General features: G+C 32.7%; 2 protein-coding genes across 6 annotated transcripts; one reads left to right on the forward strand and one right to left on the reverse strand.

Moving 5' to 3' along the window:
• Window positions 1-261: 261 nt before the first annotated feature.
• Window positions 262-1,766, reverse strand: LOC18596141 (putative acetyltransferase At3g50280). Of its 2 annotated transcripts, XM_088807571.1 has the most exons (2): window positions 624-1,766; window positions 407-562 (listed from the first exon to the last, which is right to left on the reverse strand). In XM_088807571.1, the coding sequence occupies exons 1-2, from the start codon at window positions 1,722-1,724 to the stop codon at window positions 539-541; spliced, it is 1,125 nt and encodes a 374-aa protein (XP_088663697.1). In that variant the 5' UTR covers window positions 1,725-1,766; the 3' UTR covers window positions 407-538. The 2 variants fall into 2 exon arrangements, with proteins under 2 accessions (XP_007024494.2, XP_088663697.1); XM_007024432.3 differs by having other exon boundaries at window positions 262-1,764.
• An 8,823-nt stretch (window positions 1,767-10,589) lies between these two features.
• Window positions 10,590-15,587, forward strand: LOC18596142 (Metallo-hydrolase/oxidoreductase superfamily protein). 4 transcript variants are annotated; one of them, XM_088807779.1, is made up of 12 exons: window positions 10,590-10,918; window positions 11,463-11,620; window positions 11,740-11,852; window positions 12,233-12,274; window positions 13,355-13,410; window positions 13,558-13,634; window positions 14,102-14,221; window positions 14,514-14,590; window positions 14,708-14,771; window positions 14,879-14,929; window positions 15,021-15,069; window positions 15,287-15,587. In XM_088807779.1, exons 1-12 carry the CDS (start codon window positions 10,750-10,752, stop codon window positions 15,403-15,405), a joined length of 1,095 nt encoding a protein of 364 aa, XP_088663905.1. In that variant the 5' UTR covers window positions 10,590-10,749; the 3' UTR covers window positions 15,406-15,587. The 4 variants fall into 4 exon arrangements, with proteins under 4 accessions (XP_088663905.1, XP_007024495.2, XP_017979503.1 ...); XM_007024433.3 differs by having other exon boundaries at window positions 10,591-10,918; window positions 11,493-11,620; XM_018124014.2 differs by having other exon boundaries at window positions 10,797-10,918; window positions 11,479-11,620.
• Window positions 15,588-16,453: the final 866 nt, after the last annotated feature.

Genomic DNA, 16,453 nt, shown 5'->3' on the forward strand with positions numbered 1-16,453 from the left:
AAATAAAGAAGAACTTTTATGGGAAGAGGGAAAACAAAAGAAATAGCATTTTATGTCATTGAGTGTAAAAAGAAAAAATAACAAAAAAGAGTAGGACAAAATTGGAAACAAGGAAAAGAGGTCTAGCGTGAATTGCCTACTAGGAAAAATTTGGAAACAGCAGCATTCGGCAGCTTTAAAAATATATCATAGTATATCCCACTCATATAGATAACAATAAGAAATTAGAGAAATCCAAGCACACACAAGTACACCTACACATATTCAAGGAGATTCAAAGTCCAATTGACAGAGTACAGGCTTAATTAAACATGTTGTCATTCGGAAAGAGAAGATCAGAAAGGATAGAGACGTGACGTGAGACAATTAAGGCAGCCTTTGGATTGAGGTCAGAGGGTGACAGCATCCATGAACTCGTTATCATTCTCCATGGCCCCAAATGTCGGAGGTGCAAGGCATATTTCGATGTCAATGCTCCCTTCTTCCACCCCACAGTGCACCGTTACTCTCCCATCGAACTTGTTCGCTGGCCCGCTCCTTATTGCAATCGGGGTTCCCAACCCTGTTTCACCACCATAAATATTGAACCGAGGTGAATCACTGGTTACCAAAGAGTTACTTACCATGTTGCCCATCGTCCTTAGCTTTGGGGTTTCCATCCATGTTTTCAAGAAATTCTTAAACATTTCCTCGTTATGAGCAGCAACTACCTTGTTCATTTGCCGTGCTGCGTTACCAAGTCCAAGGTCTAGCAGCTCCTTCACTTTCATAGTTATGGCCCCAACCTGTAACACATTTCCAAAATATCGTTCTGGCAGCTGCTGCAGTTTCGGTCTACCGCTAATCATTAAGCAGTAATTAGTCTCTTCATCGGGGTCAGCTTTCCTGTTTCGAATAACAGCTCGCCAAAGGTGAGACAAGAGTGCTTGAAGAGATGAGATGTCTTTGGTGCCAACCTCCGAGTTAGCTTTTGCTTTGAGTTTCGCAACATTTTCCCTCGAGAAATGAAAAACCCTAACTCTCAAAGGTGGTGGAATGAACTTATCATGAGTTTGATGGAAGTACGAACGAGGAAGGCGAATGGGGAAATCAATATCCTTAAAAAAATCACGTTGGAAAACGGGTGGTTTGGATAACTGAGTAGGATCACAAGCGATTGCTAACCAAGAGTTGAAAAAATGGAAGAATGAGGCACCGTCGACGATGGAATGATTGACAGAGACACTGATGAAGAAACCATCTACGAGTTCAGTAACTTGTACTGCAAGTAAAGGATTGGAAGTGCCCTGGTAGTTCTTAATCCCATTCAAAGGGAAAAAAGAGTCGACGACGGCAGGAATATAAGCAGGTTGAATGATATTGGAAGTGGTTACCCCGTCAGCTACTGCATGGACAAATAAAGCCCCAGCGTTATTGCAATCAATAGAAAAGGAAACAGTATTACCATCATGTTCCGTAGTGGAAAGTCGTCCAGCAAGAGGAGCGAAGTAGCTTAGAGTCGATGAAAGGAACATTTTCATGTAGAAAACTACAATGTTCCCTATCTCCTCTTCTTGATCATAAACGTCGGGCACTTCCGGGATCTGGTAGAGAAGTCCTCTTTGGATGTACTCCGCAAGAAGGAACTGAAGATCCCATGGAGTTAAATCCATCTTTTGAGCTTGTTGCTCATCGTGATTCTCAGCTTGAACCATGCTCGTTGAGATTACACGAATGCTGGCCATGATTAATTGCTTTTTCAGTTCTTGTGCACGACATTCCTAGCGTTAAAGAGTTTCCATATTTATAAAGGAAACTTGTACTCGGGGTTCAAGGGGAGAGAACGAATTATGCTTTAATTAGCTGGAAAACTAGAATATACATGTGATTGTCATTAATAGTTTTGTTTCCCCCATTAATTGTAGCATTGAGAAAAGTAAGAAAAAAACATTTCAGACATTTATGAATCATATATTTGGATTTGATAAAGTAGTGTTTCTTAGAGAATACAAGTTGTGTTTGGTCAGTGAAGAGATTGGACAGGTTGGTGGTAAGCTGATGATAAAATTGATGATGGTAGTTGTGGTCGGTTGTAGAGTGGCCAAAGTCAAAGCAGCAGATTTATGGCAAGTTAATGTTGCCTTGGGACCCGAGAATATAATCAAGATTTAACTCTTGCCTAATTTAGGCATGGTTAAGGAAAGAACTAATGATTAATCCTTTAAGTGCAAGCTATATATCTAAAGTAAATGGTGATTGATGGGAGCGGATCCTAAAGAAATAATTAGACAAATAATTAGTTCTATAATCAAGCTTTTTGTTATCAATATAAGTGTAAATGTCCATTGCACTAAGCAACCTTTTAAATTTTTTTATATTCCATATGCCTCTTTACATAGGAACATCCCATCTTCTAAATTCATTAAATGTAAGTGCATTTTCATTTACGAAATTCATTCTCCCTCCATCTATTTAAGCTTATAAATAAAGATATATTGTAGTTGATGGTAAATAGATTTAGAATAAAAGAAATAAAATTTTTATTTACATTTTTAATACTCTTCTCTCATAATTATTCTTTTGAATTATATTTCACAACACTTTTCAAGTTCTATTTTCTCAATACTTTTATGTTTTTGTCTTAGTTTCAACTGAACTCTTTAATTTTATATCAATTTTGATCTTCAATTATTTGGATGGAAACAGTGTACTCCTATAGTTCCTTCACCCTAGTAATGGTCGTTTGATTTGAAAAATAAGGGTTTAGGTCTAACTATTTGAACAGATGGATACATGTGTCGTAGATCTCACCTCAGTAAGAAATAGGGTGAGTATTGAGTTTATAAGTAAAAGTCTTCATTTATTTAATAAGTACAATATGTCTTTCACTTCCGTTGGTAATAGTTCAGATTTCGTCGGTATGTGACAATATTGACGAAATTTTTGACAAAATTTTTTGTTAGAAATAACGTAGTCGGTAATGGAAAATTTGTTGACAATTCAGTAGTAATGAGTTCAATCCATCAGCCGATTTGTAGTTGGTAATGGGATAATTTTGTTGATAAATTATTTTTTTCTCAAATTAAAACTTAGATTAATAATACAAGCTTTGACTTTAATATTGGATAAGTGGTTTGCAAAAGCTGAAACTATAGCTTTCTATAGTGGTAAGAGAGATCATGGCAGCCTCAACTATACATTTAGAAAACCAATTTTTTCAAGATAATTATAAGGAATGCTATTGATTATATAAAATGGGTGAGTGATTTTTTCTCATTATAAACCATAATTTTGAATGTGATTTTAAAGTCTGTTGTATGCTAGGAATATCTTTCATATTTATACTTTAAAATCACATTTAAAATTATAATTTATAATTGAGAAAAGATTACTCAATAGATTTCCATAATTAATAGCATTACTTGAAATTACCTTTAAAAAATGGAGTTTTTTGGACGTAAAGTTAATGAGGCTACGATAATGACCAATTCTTTGGTTATTGTAGGAAGCTATAGCTTTAGTTTTTTCAAAACACTACTTCTCCAATATTAAAGCCAAAACTTAGATTATTAATCTATATTCTAATTTGACACAAAAAAAATTTAACTCATACATATCACAAAACTTTTAGTTGCAAACCAATTCACGTGACCACCCCTTTGTCCTATGAAACTTTAATCTATCAAAGGTTGGACGAATATATACATCAAATAAATATAATATTATATAATATTACTTATTTAATTAATTGCTTAATTACTTAATTATAACACTAAACCCTACTCTCTAAACATCTTAAATAAATTATTTAATTAATTCATTAACACCTTACTTTAATTACCCTAAATATTTTTAAAATTAAATAATGTTTCTAATTTAATTAACTAATTTATATAAATAACCCTAAATTTTATTATATAATTAAATTATATGTAATTAATAGATGTTAACACAAACATCAATCAAAAACAAAATCCAACTTAAATACTAGAATTATTAAAATTTTATATGTTACCAACATATTAATTTTTAAAATCTTACTTAATTTAGATGATTTTAAAATATTTAGTAATATTTAATTAATGTAACCTAAACCTTAATTAATTTAAATATTTTTTAACTAATATTAATAATTTAATTCATTGCTAGATAAGTAATTAAAACAATTTTTCATTTGAATAGTTAAATTCCTTAATTACCCCAATGCAATCTTAATTAATTTAAAAATCCTAAATTAATCTAAATTTAATAATCTAATTAATTGCTTAATTACTTATTACAACACACAACATTACTTACTTAACTATATTATTTAATTAACCCATTAACATCTTAATTAATTTAAATAATTTTAAATTAATCTAAATTCGTTACTTTAATTAATTGCTTAATTAATTACTTACAACACATTACATTACTTAATGAACTATGTACATTATTTATTTAAGTCATTAACACCTTAAATTAAATAATATTACCCTAAACCTTAATTAATTTAAATAATTTTAAAATTTTCTAAATTTGCCAATTTAATTTATTAATTAATTGCCAATACATGATTATTTTTATTTTTTAAAATTATTTAATATATATATATATATAACACATACTGATAAGAAATGCCAAAATATTATAATCCAAAACACAAATATCTTGCTTCTCCTAGCACACCAAATCTTATATCTCTTGAAAACTACAATTTTACCAGACGCTGGGGCATTGTGAAGACACTTGGGCGTTGTGAAAGACATCAATAGTAGCGAGGTTGAAAACCTCACTAAAGTGAATCACCAATCTTAGCAAAGTTGAAATCCTCACTAAGGTGGAAAAATAACCAAAATTTCACTTTAGTTAGTTAGGCCAAAGATAAGCAAAGTTGAAATCCTCACTAAAACCTCTTACTCTTTAAAAAGAGTTTAAAGAAATAAGCACTCATACTGAAGAAAATATTAGTTATTAACTCTCAACTTAAATTTGTATAATAACTAAGCCTAAGGGTCCTATTTATAATATTATAGACTAACATTATCATAAAACTCTATTTCTAGTTGTCTAATATAATTAGAATAGTTAACCAGAGACTTAAATAAAATACAACATAACTAGCCTAATCAAATAATAATCCTTAAAAGTATTAAAATCCTAATAAAAATAGGAAAAGAATTTCAATGTAAATAGAATAAAGAAAATAAATCCTAAATAAACTAAATTTCAATGTAAATAGAATAAATAAAATAGAATCCTTAACGCTCCTCCTTCATTCTCCTCGAGTCAGAAGAAAACTCGACTCGACAAGTAAGCCTTGACATACTTCTCATAGATGTTTCGATTCATATACTATCATGGTCTACACTAACCATTCAAATAATCCATCTAGTGTTTTGAAGGTTGTTTTCCATTCATCTCTAAGTCGTATTCGAATTAGGTGATAACCACTATGTAGATCAATCTTGGAGAAGATAATAGCACAATGCAATTGATCCAATAAATCATCAAGTCTAGGAATGGGAAAACGATACTTGATGGTGATTTTGTTCACGGCACGACTATTAATGCACATTTGCCATGTTCTATCTTTTTTTGGAATTAACAAAGCAGGAACACCATAGGGGCTAACGCTTTATCTTATCAGGCTTTTCTCCAAAAGTTGTGTGACTTGATGTTGTAACTCCTTATACTCTTGTAGACTCATGCGATAAACAGACTTGTTTAGAATTACAGAACCAATAATGAAATCAATGGCAAGCTGAATATCTCGCATTGGTAGCTGTCCATGGGGTATCTCATTAGGTACAACATCACAAAACTCCTCAATTATGAGTTTGGCATCTTTAGATAAAGGTGAAGATACTTCATTCTCCTCACAAACTAATAAGAGGTATAAGAAGCTTGACTCGTGATAAGCTTTATTTAAACCAAACACAACGATGAGTGCTTTATCTTCCTCTTGTTTCTTTAGTCGATCTTATAACTTTAATGGAGTCAACATAATTTTTACTCTATCCTTGATGAAAAAATAAGTATTTTTGTATCCATGATGGTGAGCTCAACAATCATATTGCCATAGGCAACCTAACAACAGGTGGCATGTGTCCATTGTGATAACATCACACTAGATTTCATCTTGATACTTATTTTCAATAGAGAATTGAACACAACAACGCTTCGTTAACTTAACTTCGTTTCCTTTTCTTAGCCATTGTAGCTTGTAAAGATGAGGATGTACTTCAGTTGAAAGTTTTAACTTTTCCACCATGTAGTTGGCAACAATATTCTCACAACTTCCACTATCAATAATGACATTGCAAACCTTCCCTTGGGATGTGCACCTTGTATAGAATATGTTGTGACAAAACCAACTTTCATCTTCAATCATCATGGTAGTGTTGAGATTATGACGAACAATAAAAGCTTCTCCATGGTCAACAAAAACTTGTTTTATCTCTTCGTTGTTGAATATTTCTAGCTCATCATCTACTTCTTCCATGCTAGGTTCTTCCATAACTTCTTATTCTACTAAGGAGATAATTCTTCGATTCAGATAATTAGAAGCAATATGCCAAAATCCTTGGCATTTGAAGCAATTCTTGTTGACATTAGAAGCACGAGTAAAGTAGTCTCTTTATTGTTTGAAGTTTTGAAAGAGTTTACTTTTGGAAGTGGAATGGTTGCCAAACTCTGTCTCCCACGATTTAAGGTGGAATCCTTTTGTCTAGATGAAGTCATTGAGCTTTTTCGTATTATTGTTTCTCAACCTTTAATGCTAATCTGATGACATCATTTAAATTCCAATATGGCTGTAAATGAACAACATCTGCAATTTCAACATTGAGACCTCTAAGATAATGAGCTACAATTTGTTCTTCAGGTTTATGGACATCACGCTTCACGTGAAGTTGTTTGAACTCCATTGTATATTCTTCCACCAACATTGTTTTCTGCCTCAAGTTATGAAATTTGATAGAAATTTCTTGTCGATAATGCTCAGGAAGGAACTTACGATTAAGTTCTTGACGCATCTTGTCTTATGTTCTGATCTTGTTGCAGCCTTCTCTTTTTTGTTGTCTTTTGAGATTTTCCCACCAAATAGAAGCGTGCTTTTTCAATTTAATTGCCATAAACTTTACACGTTTTTCATCAAGAATATCTTTGAGCTTAAAAACTCTTTCCACTGTGTAGAGCCAGTCAATGAAGTTATCGGGTGAAGTTTTCATTCAAACTTAGGAATGTCGACCTTGATTCACATATCTCTAGTAGCAGTAGTTCTCAAGCGATGAATAGGTACTTCTTCATCAAATGATGAATTTTGATGAAATAGGTTGGTATCATTCTTTTCATCATTAGAGCTGCTATTATTGATTTGAACATCACGTATTGCGAGTTGCTTTTATAATTCTTGAATTTGCTGACGTAGTTCTACAATTTCGATCTCGTAATCATCTCTTTGATGATTTTGACGTCTTGGCGGTATTTTATTGTATGGTGATGATGATGGGGTGATGTAGAAAAAAGATGATGATATAACTATAAAACAATAAAAGAAATAGAATTACCGGAACAAGGAGTATCGAAACCTGATAACGAACCTGAACTACGCAGCAAACAATGATCCTCCTACTTTGATACCAAACTAACGCTGGGTGTTGTGAAGATAACTGGGCGTTGTGAAAGACACCAATCGTGGCGAGGTTAAAAACTTCACTAAGGTGAAAAATAGCCAAAATCTCACTTTGGTTGGCTAGGCCTAAAATGCTAAAAACCTCTTACTCTTTGGAAAAAGCCTAGAGAAATAAGCACTCCTATTTAAAAAAATATTATTTGTTAACTCTCAACTTGAATGTGTATAATAACTAAGCTTACATTCTAATAAAACTCTACTTCTAGTTGTCTAATACAATTAGAATAGTTAACAAGAGACTTAAATAAAATACAACATGACTAGCCTAATCAAATAATAATCCTTAAAAGTATTAAAATCCTAATAAAAATAGGAAAAGAATTTCAATCTAAATAAAATAAAGAAAATTAATCCAAAATCAACTAAAATTATAAAAAACTAAATAAAATAAAATAGAATCCTAGACGCTTCTGCGTCATTACCACCCTAAAGTAAAAAAAATCCAGCCAATCCACTCCTAACTTTTCCAAATACCAAAACCAAGTCTTAAAATCATATCCCCTAATCTCAAGACACCAAATTTACAATTTAGAAGAAAAAATAATTCCCCACAACATTAATTCAACATCTAAGAAAGTAAAGCTAAAACTCTTCATACTTGATGGGTTGATAAACTATATAAATTCCTAGACACTACTATCCTAAGTAATTTACATAAAAATAAAAGTACCAAAATTTTGCAATTTAGAAAACAAATACCCTACTTTCTCATAAAGACTAAAAATCAAATCCTTCAAAAACTAGACCTTTACCGACCCTCCCTCAAAAAAAAAAAAAAAAAGCTAAAGCTTCCAGTTTTCCAAACACCAAGAAGAATTGCCACATCTAACTCTCAATAAATCTCCACTATTTCATAATCACCAAATTCACAACTAAACAAAGAAAATAAAATATAACAAAAATTCTCAACAAATTAAGTAAAAAACCAAGATTAAGACTTTAAATACTACTTATATTAGCAATTAGAAGGTAACGGTCATGTTCTCTCACATTTGAGGAGGACTGTTTTGCTCTCCTTTATCAAATTCACATTTGTTTATTCTGCTGGACTCGTTGACTTCGCTATAGTACCATTCGCCATATCCCAAAAAACTAGATCACTAATTAAAAGAAACCCATTAGTACCCATTAATCATTTATCAATATTTTAATAACAAACAAAGAAAAACCCAAATGTCTTTTTGCCTAAATAAACATACCCAAATGCATACATCCATCCATACAAACACAAACCTCAAATCGGGAAAAAAAAACTCGTTAATCATTTAACAAACAAAGAGAACTGAGAGGCCCCCAAACGAAGAGAGAAAAAGGAATCAACCATCGCAGGGGTTGGGTTGATTATTGGTGTGGGTTCAATGTGAAGGGGGTCATTGAGGTGGGGCGAGAGGCAAGGAAGGTCGAGAGATAAAGAATTGAGGGAGAAGATAGTTTAGGGAGAAATGGGAGATATAAAAGGCCTCGGGAAATTAAATTAATATTATTGACTGAATTTTTGTCGGTATAGTTATTAATCGTTCTAATCGTCTTTGTTCGTTGATTTCATTGGTGATTTTGTCGACGACATAACCACATCACCGACCAAACAAATCGTCGGTAATTTGGTCGTAGCGCCCGTTGTAATACCATTACCGACGACATTAATCCATCGGTAAACTTGATGCCATCTTAAAATATTGTGTGCCATTGTAATGCCAACTGAATATCAATGAAATCTATACCATCAGTAATGCTTAGCACATAACTCCATCGAATTTTACTGACAGAAATAATTTCGTTGGCAAAGCCTTGTTTTTTTTTTTTTGTGTTTTAGGTAGAAAACGTGAGATCGTGACAAGTGGTATCAAAACATACGTAAGTTTTCACTTATGTAAAACTCCTCATGAAAGATACCAAGGTAAAGGTAAATCTAGACTTATCCTTTATAAATCCCTCATGAGAGATACCAAGGTCAAAGTAAACCCTTTTAGGTAAAAGAGCCCGTGCAACAAGTCAAGTAAGAGCATTCCTCCACTTAATATAGCCAGTGCAACGAGTGTGGGTCTTGAACTTATAAGTAAAGGCATTCTTCCACTGAATAGGCATGTTTTTGGGGTTAAAAACCTAGATTCGTTTTTCTCATAAAAAGAGATTTTTTAAATTATTTTACTCAATTTTCACTCTCCTATTATTGATTACCTAAGTTAAGGTGACACCATTTTTTCTTAAAAAGAGTTTTTTATAATTGTTTTATTCAATTTTCAATCTCCTACTTCTAATTTCCTAAGTTAAGGTGACACCTTTTTTTCATAAAAGGAGTTGTTTTATAACTATTTTACTCAATTTTGAATCTCCTATACTTGATTACTTAAGTTAAGGTGACACCTTAATGCAAAATATTAATACTTCAATTTTACTTATAGAGAAATGAAGGCAATTAAAATCATACATAATCATCATTGTAAATTAAAATCTAATTTTAGGAGAGAAATTGGAATATTTATTTGATTTGGCTAACCATGGTTTTGACTGATCATTTCATTTTCTTCCCTTTCATTGTTCTTTCTTTTATATTTGTATTTATCATTTAGAAAATGGAAACTTATAACAACTTAGAGACAAAAATTACAATCTACAAAAAATAAATCTTCTTCTTTTTTATTAATTCCCTTTGTTTTTAATTTTTAGATATATTTTAATTTAAAAAATAACTATATTTTTAATCATCCTTTTCCTAGAGATTTCAAATACTAGTGTACATGATTTTGGGCTTATCACCCAAGTTTAAGTAAATCAAGCCCATTTTCACGTCGTTAAAGCCCAAAGTTACCAACACCCAGCCCAAATTCATATCACTCGGACTTAAGAAAATGTTCTAAAACGACGACGTTTACAAGTGAATACTAAACGGTCAAAAGTGCATACTGAAAAATGTGGCACTGGTAGGCCTTATGCTTCGTCGTCTTCAGTCCACCAACTTTCTCTTAACCAAAACTCCTACCAGAAAAGGGGCTTTTTTCACTTGTAGAAGCACATTTTCTATTAATATTTCATCTTCAAGCTCTAAAAGCAAAGAGTAAAAAGAAGCTTGAAATAAAAAGTAGAGAAAAATAATGGTAGCTTTATCAATGGTCCCTTTTCTGGGCACAGTTCGATACACCCCTTCTTTAACGAGTTTGACACCTTACAAGCGCAAAATATCAATACAAAACACTCCAATTTCATTTCCAAGAAATGGGTTCTTCCCAATCAGGAGGTTTCTTCAAGCTTGCCTTCAATCTAGTATGTACTTTTCTAACTATTCTTTACTCTCTTTCTTTGTTTTCTCCTTTAAGTTGTTCTTGGTTCTTGTTATAATCTGTTTGCATTTTTGGAGTAGTATGCAAAGAAATGGCTGGTTATCTTTTCTGGGTATTAGCTATTTTTATCGAATCTTTTTTTGCTTTCGTTTTAGTGAGAGGGGAATTGTTCTTTTTGTGAGATTAATGTGTCTTTTTTTCGTTTTGTACTCAAAAGTTAGGCTCCTTTGGGTTGCTTTTGTATTTAAATACAGAACTAGGCTCTTTTGGATAATTGATCACACCTAACTATCTCTTGAACATGATATTATCTCGTTAAGATAGTATCGGAGTGACACAGGGGAACCTTGTTGGCTCAATTACTCAACTTTATCTTCAATAAAAGAAGTAGCTTATTGTTTAGTACATTTCTTTATAAATAAGGGGACATATTGAATATTAAACTGTTCTTTATGCACCTAGTTGAAAGATAATGTTGATGTGGTCTATAATGGTTCTACAATGCTGTTGTTTGCACGTTAGATTAGTTATTGTTAGTTACAGTGCCTCGAATAAAGGTTTTGCTAGTGAGGATGCTGGAGCAAAGTTACCCGCAGAACAATCGGAGATCATTTTTATGGGGACAGGAACTAGTGAAGGCATTCCTCGTGTCAGCTGCCTAACTGATCCTGTAAAGAAGTGCCCGGTACTGGCTGTCAGAACTGATCTGTTTATCATTAGTAGTTTTTCCTCGCTTTCTTTGCATTTGTTTGAAATTTCTGCTTTGATTTTTTGAAGATATCAAATGATTTCTGGTTTTCTCAGGTTTGCACCAAAGCTGCAGAGCTGGGTAACAAAAACAGGAGACTTAATACAAGCATTCTTATTCGTTACTCTAAGCCTTCTGGAAGTTGCAACATTCTAATAGATGCTGGCAAGTAAGTGAAGGTTATTTTAATGAAATCAAGTTTTCCTGTTACAGTTAACATATAAAAGGAAAATAAATGAAAATAAAGTGTTCTAAACATACTCAATAAGCCAGTTGAAACTTTGAACATGAAAGGTTTGTCACAACTCAAAAGCGTTATTGATTCACTAATGCCTATACTGGGATAACCTTTCAAAAGTTTGATGCATGTATCATGTTGTTGCCTTAAACAAGGGAGAAAACCAATGAAAGATTCTTGCTCCTTATTGCTAAACTTGTTCTTGGAAACCGCTATAAAACTACCTAATGGCTGCTCAATTATTTCTAGCTTTTTCAATCCCCAGATTATTATACAGTATGATTTCTCAACACTATGATTCTATTTTGTAGGTTCTTCTACCACAGTGCTCTTCGATGGTTTCCGGCATTTGGGTTAGTTTTTACCCTGATCCCTTTCTTAAAATTTTGTATGACTATATCTAAGGCCTATAGATCAATGGTCCATGGTGTTCAATCTAAGTCACTTTAGAGTATGGTCATTGTTGGGAGAAGTTAAAGCCTTTGTGGTATTATGAGATATTGTTACATGTGAAAAAGTTAGTTGTGGAAGTTGTTTGTTTTAATTCTATGATGGAATATAATCTATATCTGTTATGCCTTATTATTTTTCTGCTTCACCTGGCTTGGCTATAGCATGGGATAGTCCTTACCTGTCTCTTAAGCCTCTTGTTGCCAGCCTGATGGAGGTAGCATTTGATTTTAGGTTATCATTATGATCATCAAAGGGCTTTAGTGGCCAATTTAATGTCAATCTTATAGCACTCATGCGTATGACTCTTGATGTTTTGTATTTTTTTTAATCCCATTGAATTTATAAGGTTGAAATACAACTTTTATATTCTTTCATTTGTAGCTTATGAGCAATAGTATTTTGAATGACTGTTTTTATAAAGTTCTGTGATTTTATAATGCTATCTCCATATATGCTAGGCACCATCAACCAGCTAACTTTTTCTTGTGGTAGGCTGGTTTTTCCTACCATTATTGGCAATCATTTGTACACAAGAAATTCTTTTTCATGTTTTCACATTCAAATTTCATTTAGTTTTATTCTTTATACTGAAAAGAATGAAGTATTTTTCACTGTTTCATCAAATTATGTTTGCATATTACAGTTCAGGAATGCAGTTATAAAACTGTCTTATCTTTGGTCCTAGATATGAATGGATGTAAACATTTTCTCAATGCCTAAACTAGCATTAGAGTTATAATGAAGTGTACTATAACAAATGATTATGTGGGTAATGATGCATGCACCAAATTTGAAGCCCATTCTGATGCTTCCTTAAGTGTATTGCTCTTGTAGCAATGTTAATTTTTTCAGTTTATTATCATTTCTTCAAGGTCATTAAGCATCAAAGACCAGCAGAGGAATGTTTTTCTGATTATGTTATGGTATATATGTCGACTTGCATGTATTTTACCCATTGTAACTAGTTGCATTTCTGTCAGGATAAGAACAATTGATGCGGTTATAATTACTCATTCTCATGCTGATGCAATTGGAGGTCTCTGACATGAACACTTTCTAATATTACTTTCTAATAGATAAACCTAGCTATGATGATTGATTAAGTTTTTGCTCCTTTCTTTTCCATTTGTCATAGAAACTCACATCATCTAACATAAAAAATTTGTCTTTATGTTTCCCCCAGGTCTTGATGATCTACGTGATTGGACAAACAATGTGCAGCCACACATCCCAATTTATGTTGCAAATCGTGATTTTGAGGTCCAGAATCCAGTTCTACCTTTATTTACTATATTTTGAACATATGAATACGTAATATATTCATATGTGATTTTTATACATTTTTACTTGTGTCTGGTAATACACTATGTTATTGGATATATCTTGCAATTTTGACAACTTCTAGTAATAAATGGGAAATAAAAACTGGTTCCAAAGTAGATCACATGACATTATACAAAGGGATAGTGTATTGAAGCTAGTAGTTTTCATCAATAAACTTTATACTGGTGCATGTAATAGGGTGGGTCAGAATAATTGCTATGTCAACATCTTTTTGATTTTGATCATAAGGAAATTTGATTTGTTATCAACTCTCAAGATTTTGACAAAAGTGATTTGTAAGCTAGTATAGAACTAAACCATTGAAATGGTTTGTTATGCGTGAATTATTTCCCGCTTCTTTGATATTGGGACCAATTGTATAATAGATGTCCTAACAATTTCAGGTGATGAAGAAGACTCATTATTATTTGGTAGACACAAGTGTGATTGTACCTGGTGCTGCTGTCTCAGAGCTGCAATTTAATATCATACATGAAGAACCTTTCATTGTGCATGATTTACAGGTGATTAGTTGTGCACTTCACTTAGTGTGAACTGGAATTTCTTTAGTGGCATTCCTGAAACTGGAATGAAAGGTTTAATTATGAGTTTGACTGTAAAAAAGCGAATCATGCCCTAGAGAAAGGTTCTCTCTATTCTTGGCTGCTATTAGTATTATGTAGTCAAAAGGGCGTTTAAAATTTTTATGATTAAATTGATTATTTTACTGATAATTTGGCAATGGTAGGCACACCTTCCCCTTGAAAATTGCCTCTGGTCCTAACATGCATTATCTGTCAAAATATTGTGCTTCAGGTTACCCCTTTACCAGTGTGGCATGGTCGTGGTTATCGTTCTCTTGGTTTTCGATTTGGTAATATTTGTTACATTAGGTAATGCATCTATGTGTTAAAGATGTGATCATGTAAGAAGGGTTTTTTTTTTTTTTTTCACTACTTCATTCAGTTTTCATCAGGGTGGTGTTGTTTATTTGGTATTGACATTTGCAGTGATGTCAGTGAGATACCTGAAGAAACTTATCCTCTTCTGGAGAATTGTGAAATCCTCATTCTGGTCTCTCCCATACTTTGTATATACATACAGGCACACACACAACAATGCTCTGTTCTACGAGTATTATCACAGTTCTTATTCAGCTTATATGTCAAATAATCTCTCAGGATGCTTTGAGGCCTGATCGTTCTTCTTCAACGCATTTTGGACTTCCAAGGGTATTTGCTTGTACATCTTTCTGAAAAAAAAAAATCATGACGAACATTAGAATTTTAAATTTATAATTTTATCTCTTAATTTTTGTTACAGGCTTTAGAGGAAGTGCGGAAGATAAAGCCTAAGAGAACACTCTTTACTGGTATGATTAATTTAGGCTCATTTTTCTTAAGGTCTTGACTACCCTCTAGTTTCATGCCTCTGTCACTGCATATTCCATCCATTTAAAGGGTTTTGGTTTTTAACCCTTGGTTGTTTTTGCCTGTTATCATTCTCATTTGCAGCATCAGGGTATACGTATGAAAATTAAAAATTGCATGCTTACTATTTTCCTAATTTTGCACTTTCGATTTGTGAAGGCATGATGCATCTGATGGATCATGAAATAGTGAACGACTACCTCATAAAATTGATGGAATCCGAGGGTCTTGATGTACAATTGAGCTATGATGGATTGCGTGTACCGATAACACTCTAGCGTCATGTTAACTTTCAAATGAGCATTCTTTTCTCTGTGAAAACTTCCTATACCATGATTTGGAGCAATGAATTCAATTGTATTCAATGAGATAACATGATCTAAATTGGGCATTGTACATTACCCCCATATAGTTCTTTTTGAATACCTTCACCATTGAAAGAATCAAGATATGCTAATCATTTTGATCTTGATCTTGACGCTTGCTTTTATCATATTTTCTTCTTTCTGAAATTCCTTAATTGAGCCAGGAATTAAGTCAGTCGAAAAGCAAATTGCCAATTTTTGAACTGAACTTTTCCTGTGAACTAAAACTCTGCCATGCAGCTCGGTATTTGCTACATACCCATAGCAAAATGTGCTTCTACTAGAAGTGGAAAAACCTAGTATTTGCTTGGAAAATGTTTGTGTTTGTGCTGACATTGTTCTACCACAAAGACATTGTAATTTGCACGGCATCAGTTTGTATAGAGGAGCTTTTTAGAAGTTGCAGATAGGTTACCCAACAAAATGGGTGTCTCAATTATTAGGCCCCTCAATCTCAAAGCAATATCCAACAAAATTTTGGGAAGATCCCATTGTCGGTGGTGAGTTTGAATTTCAGACACTGAAATGATCAGTGTTCAATCTAAATTTTATGATAATGACAGCTTATGTTTATTATTTGTTAATGCGACGGCCAACCATCAAAAGGAGATATACCCCCTTTTCTGTTCTTCTTAAAGTTTGCTGTATAATTACTATTAGAAAGAAGATTACACCCAAAGTTACATCAATATTGAATTAAAAATACTTTGGTTTAATTATTTTTAAGTTAGGAGCGTTATTGATGACTTGTATTTATTGTGGTGTGAAAACTTATTCTTCAAAGTCATGTGAAAATATAATGTCTGACACGACGGGCGGTCCAAATCTATGGCTACTAACAGTGAAGTTGAACATGACTGTTGAGAAATGAATGAAATATTTATCATATGCTTGAAAAATTGAAAATGAAAAGATTGTATTTTTGTAGGGTGATTTTGGCACTTAGGGAAGGGTGGCTAGC

The sequence above is a fragment of the Theobroma cacao genome, chromosome 6 (genome assembly GCF_053813885.1).
Source record: "Theobroma cacao isolate CCN51 chromosome 6, ASM5381388v1, whole genome shotgun sequence".
Lineage (NCBI taxonomy): Eukaryota > Viridiplantae > Streptophyta > Magnoliopsida > Malvales > Malvaceae > Theobroma > Theobroma cacao.

Excerpts from the sequence above, each read along its gene's own strand:
- LOC18596141 (XM_007024432.3), bottom strand. The coding sequence starts at position 1,724 with ATGGCCAGCATTCGTGTAATCTCAACGAGCATGGTTCAAGCTGAGAAT.
- LOC18596142 (XM_088807779.1), top strand. The coding sequence starts at position 10,750 with ATGGTAGCTTTATCAATGGTCCCTTTTCTGGGCACAGTTCGATACACC. Across the intron at positions 13,411-13,557 it reads TCATGCTGATGCAATTGGAG|GTCTTGATGATCTACGTGAT; the intron begins GTCTCTGACATG and ends TGTTTCCCCCAG. Across the intron at positions 15,070-15,286 it reads TAAGAGAACACTCTTTACTG|GCATGATGCATCTGATGGAT; the intron begins GTATGATTAATT and ends CGATTTGTGAAG.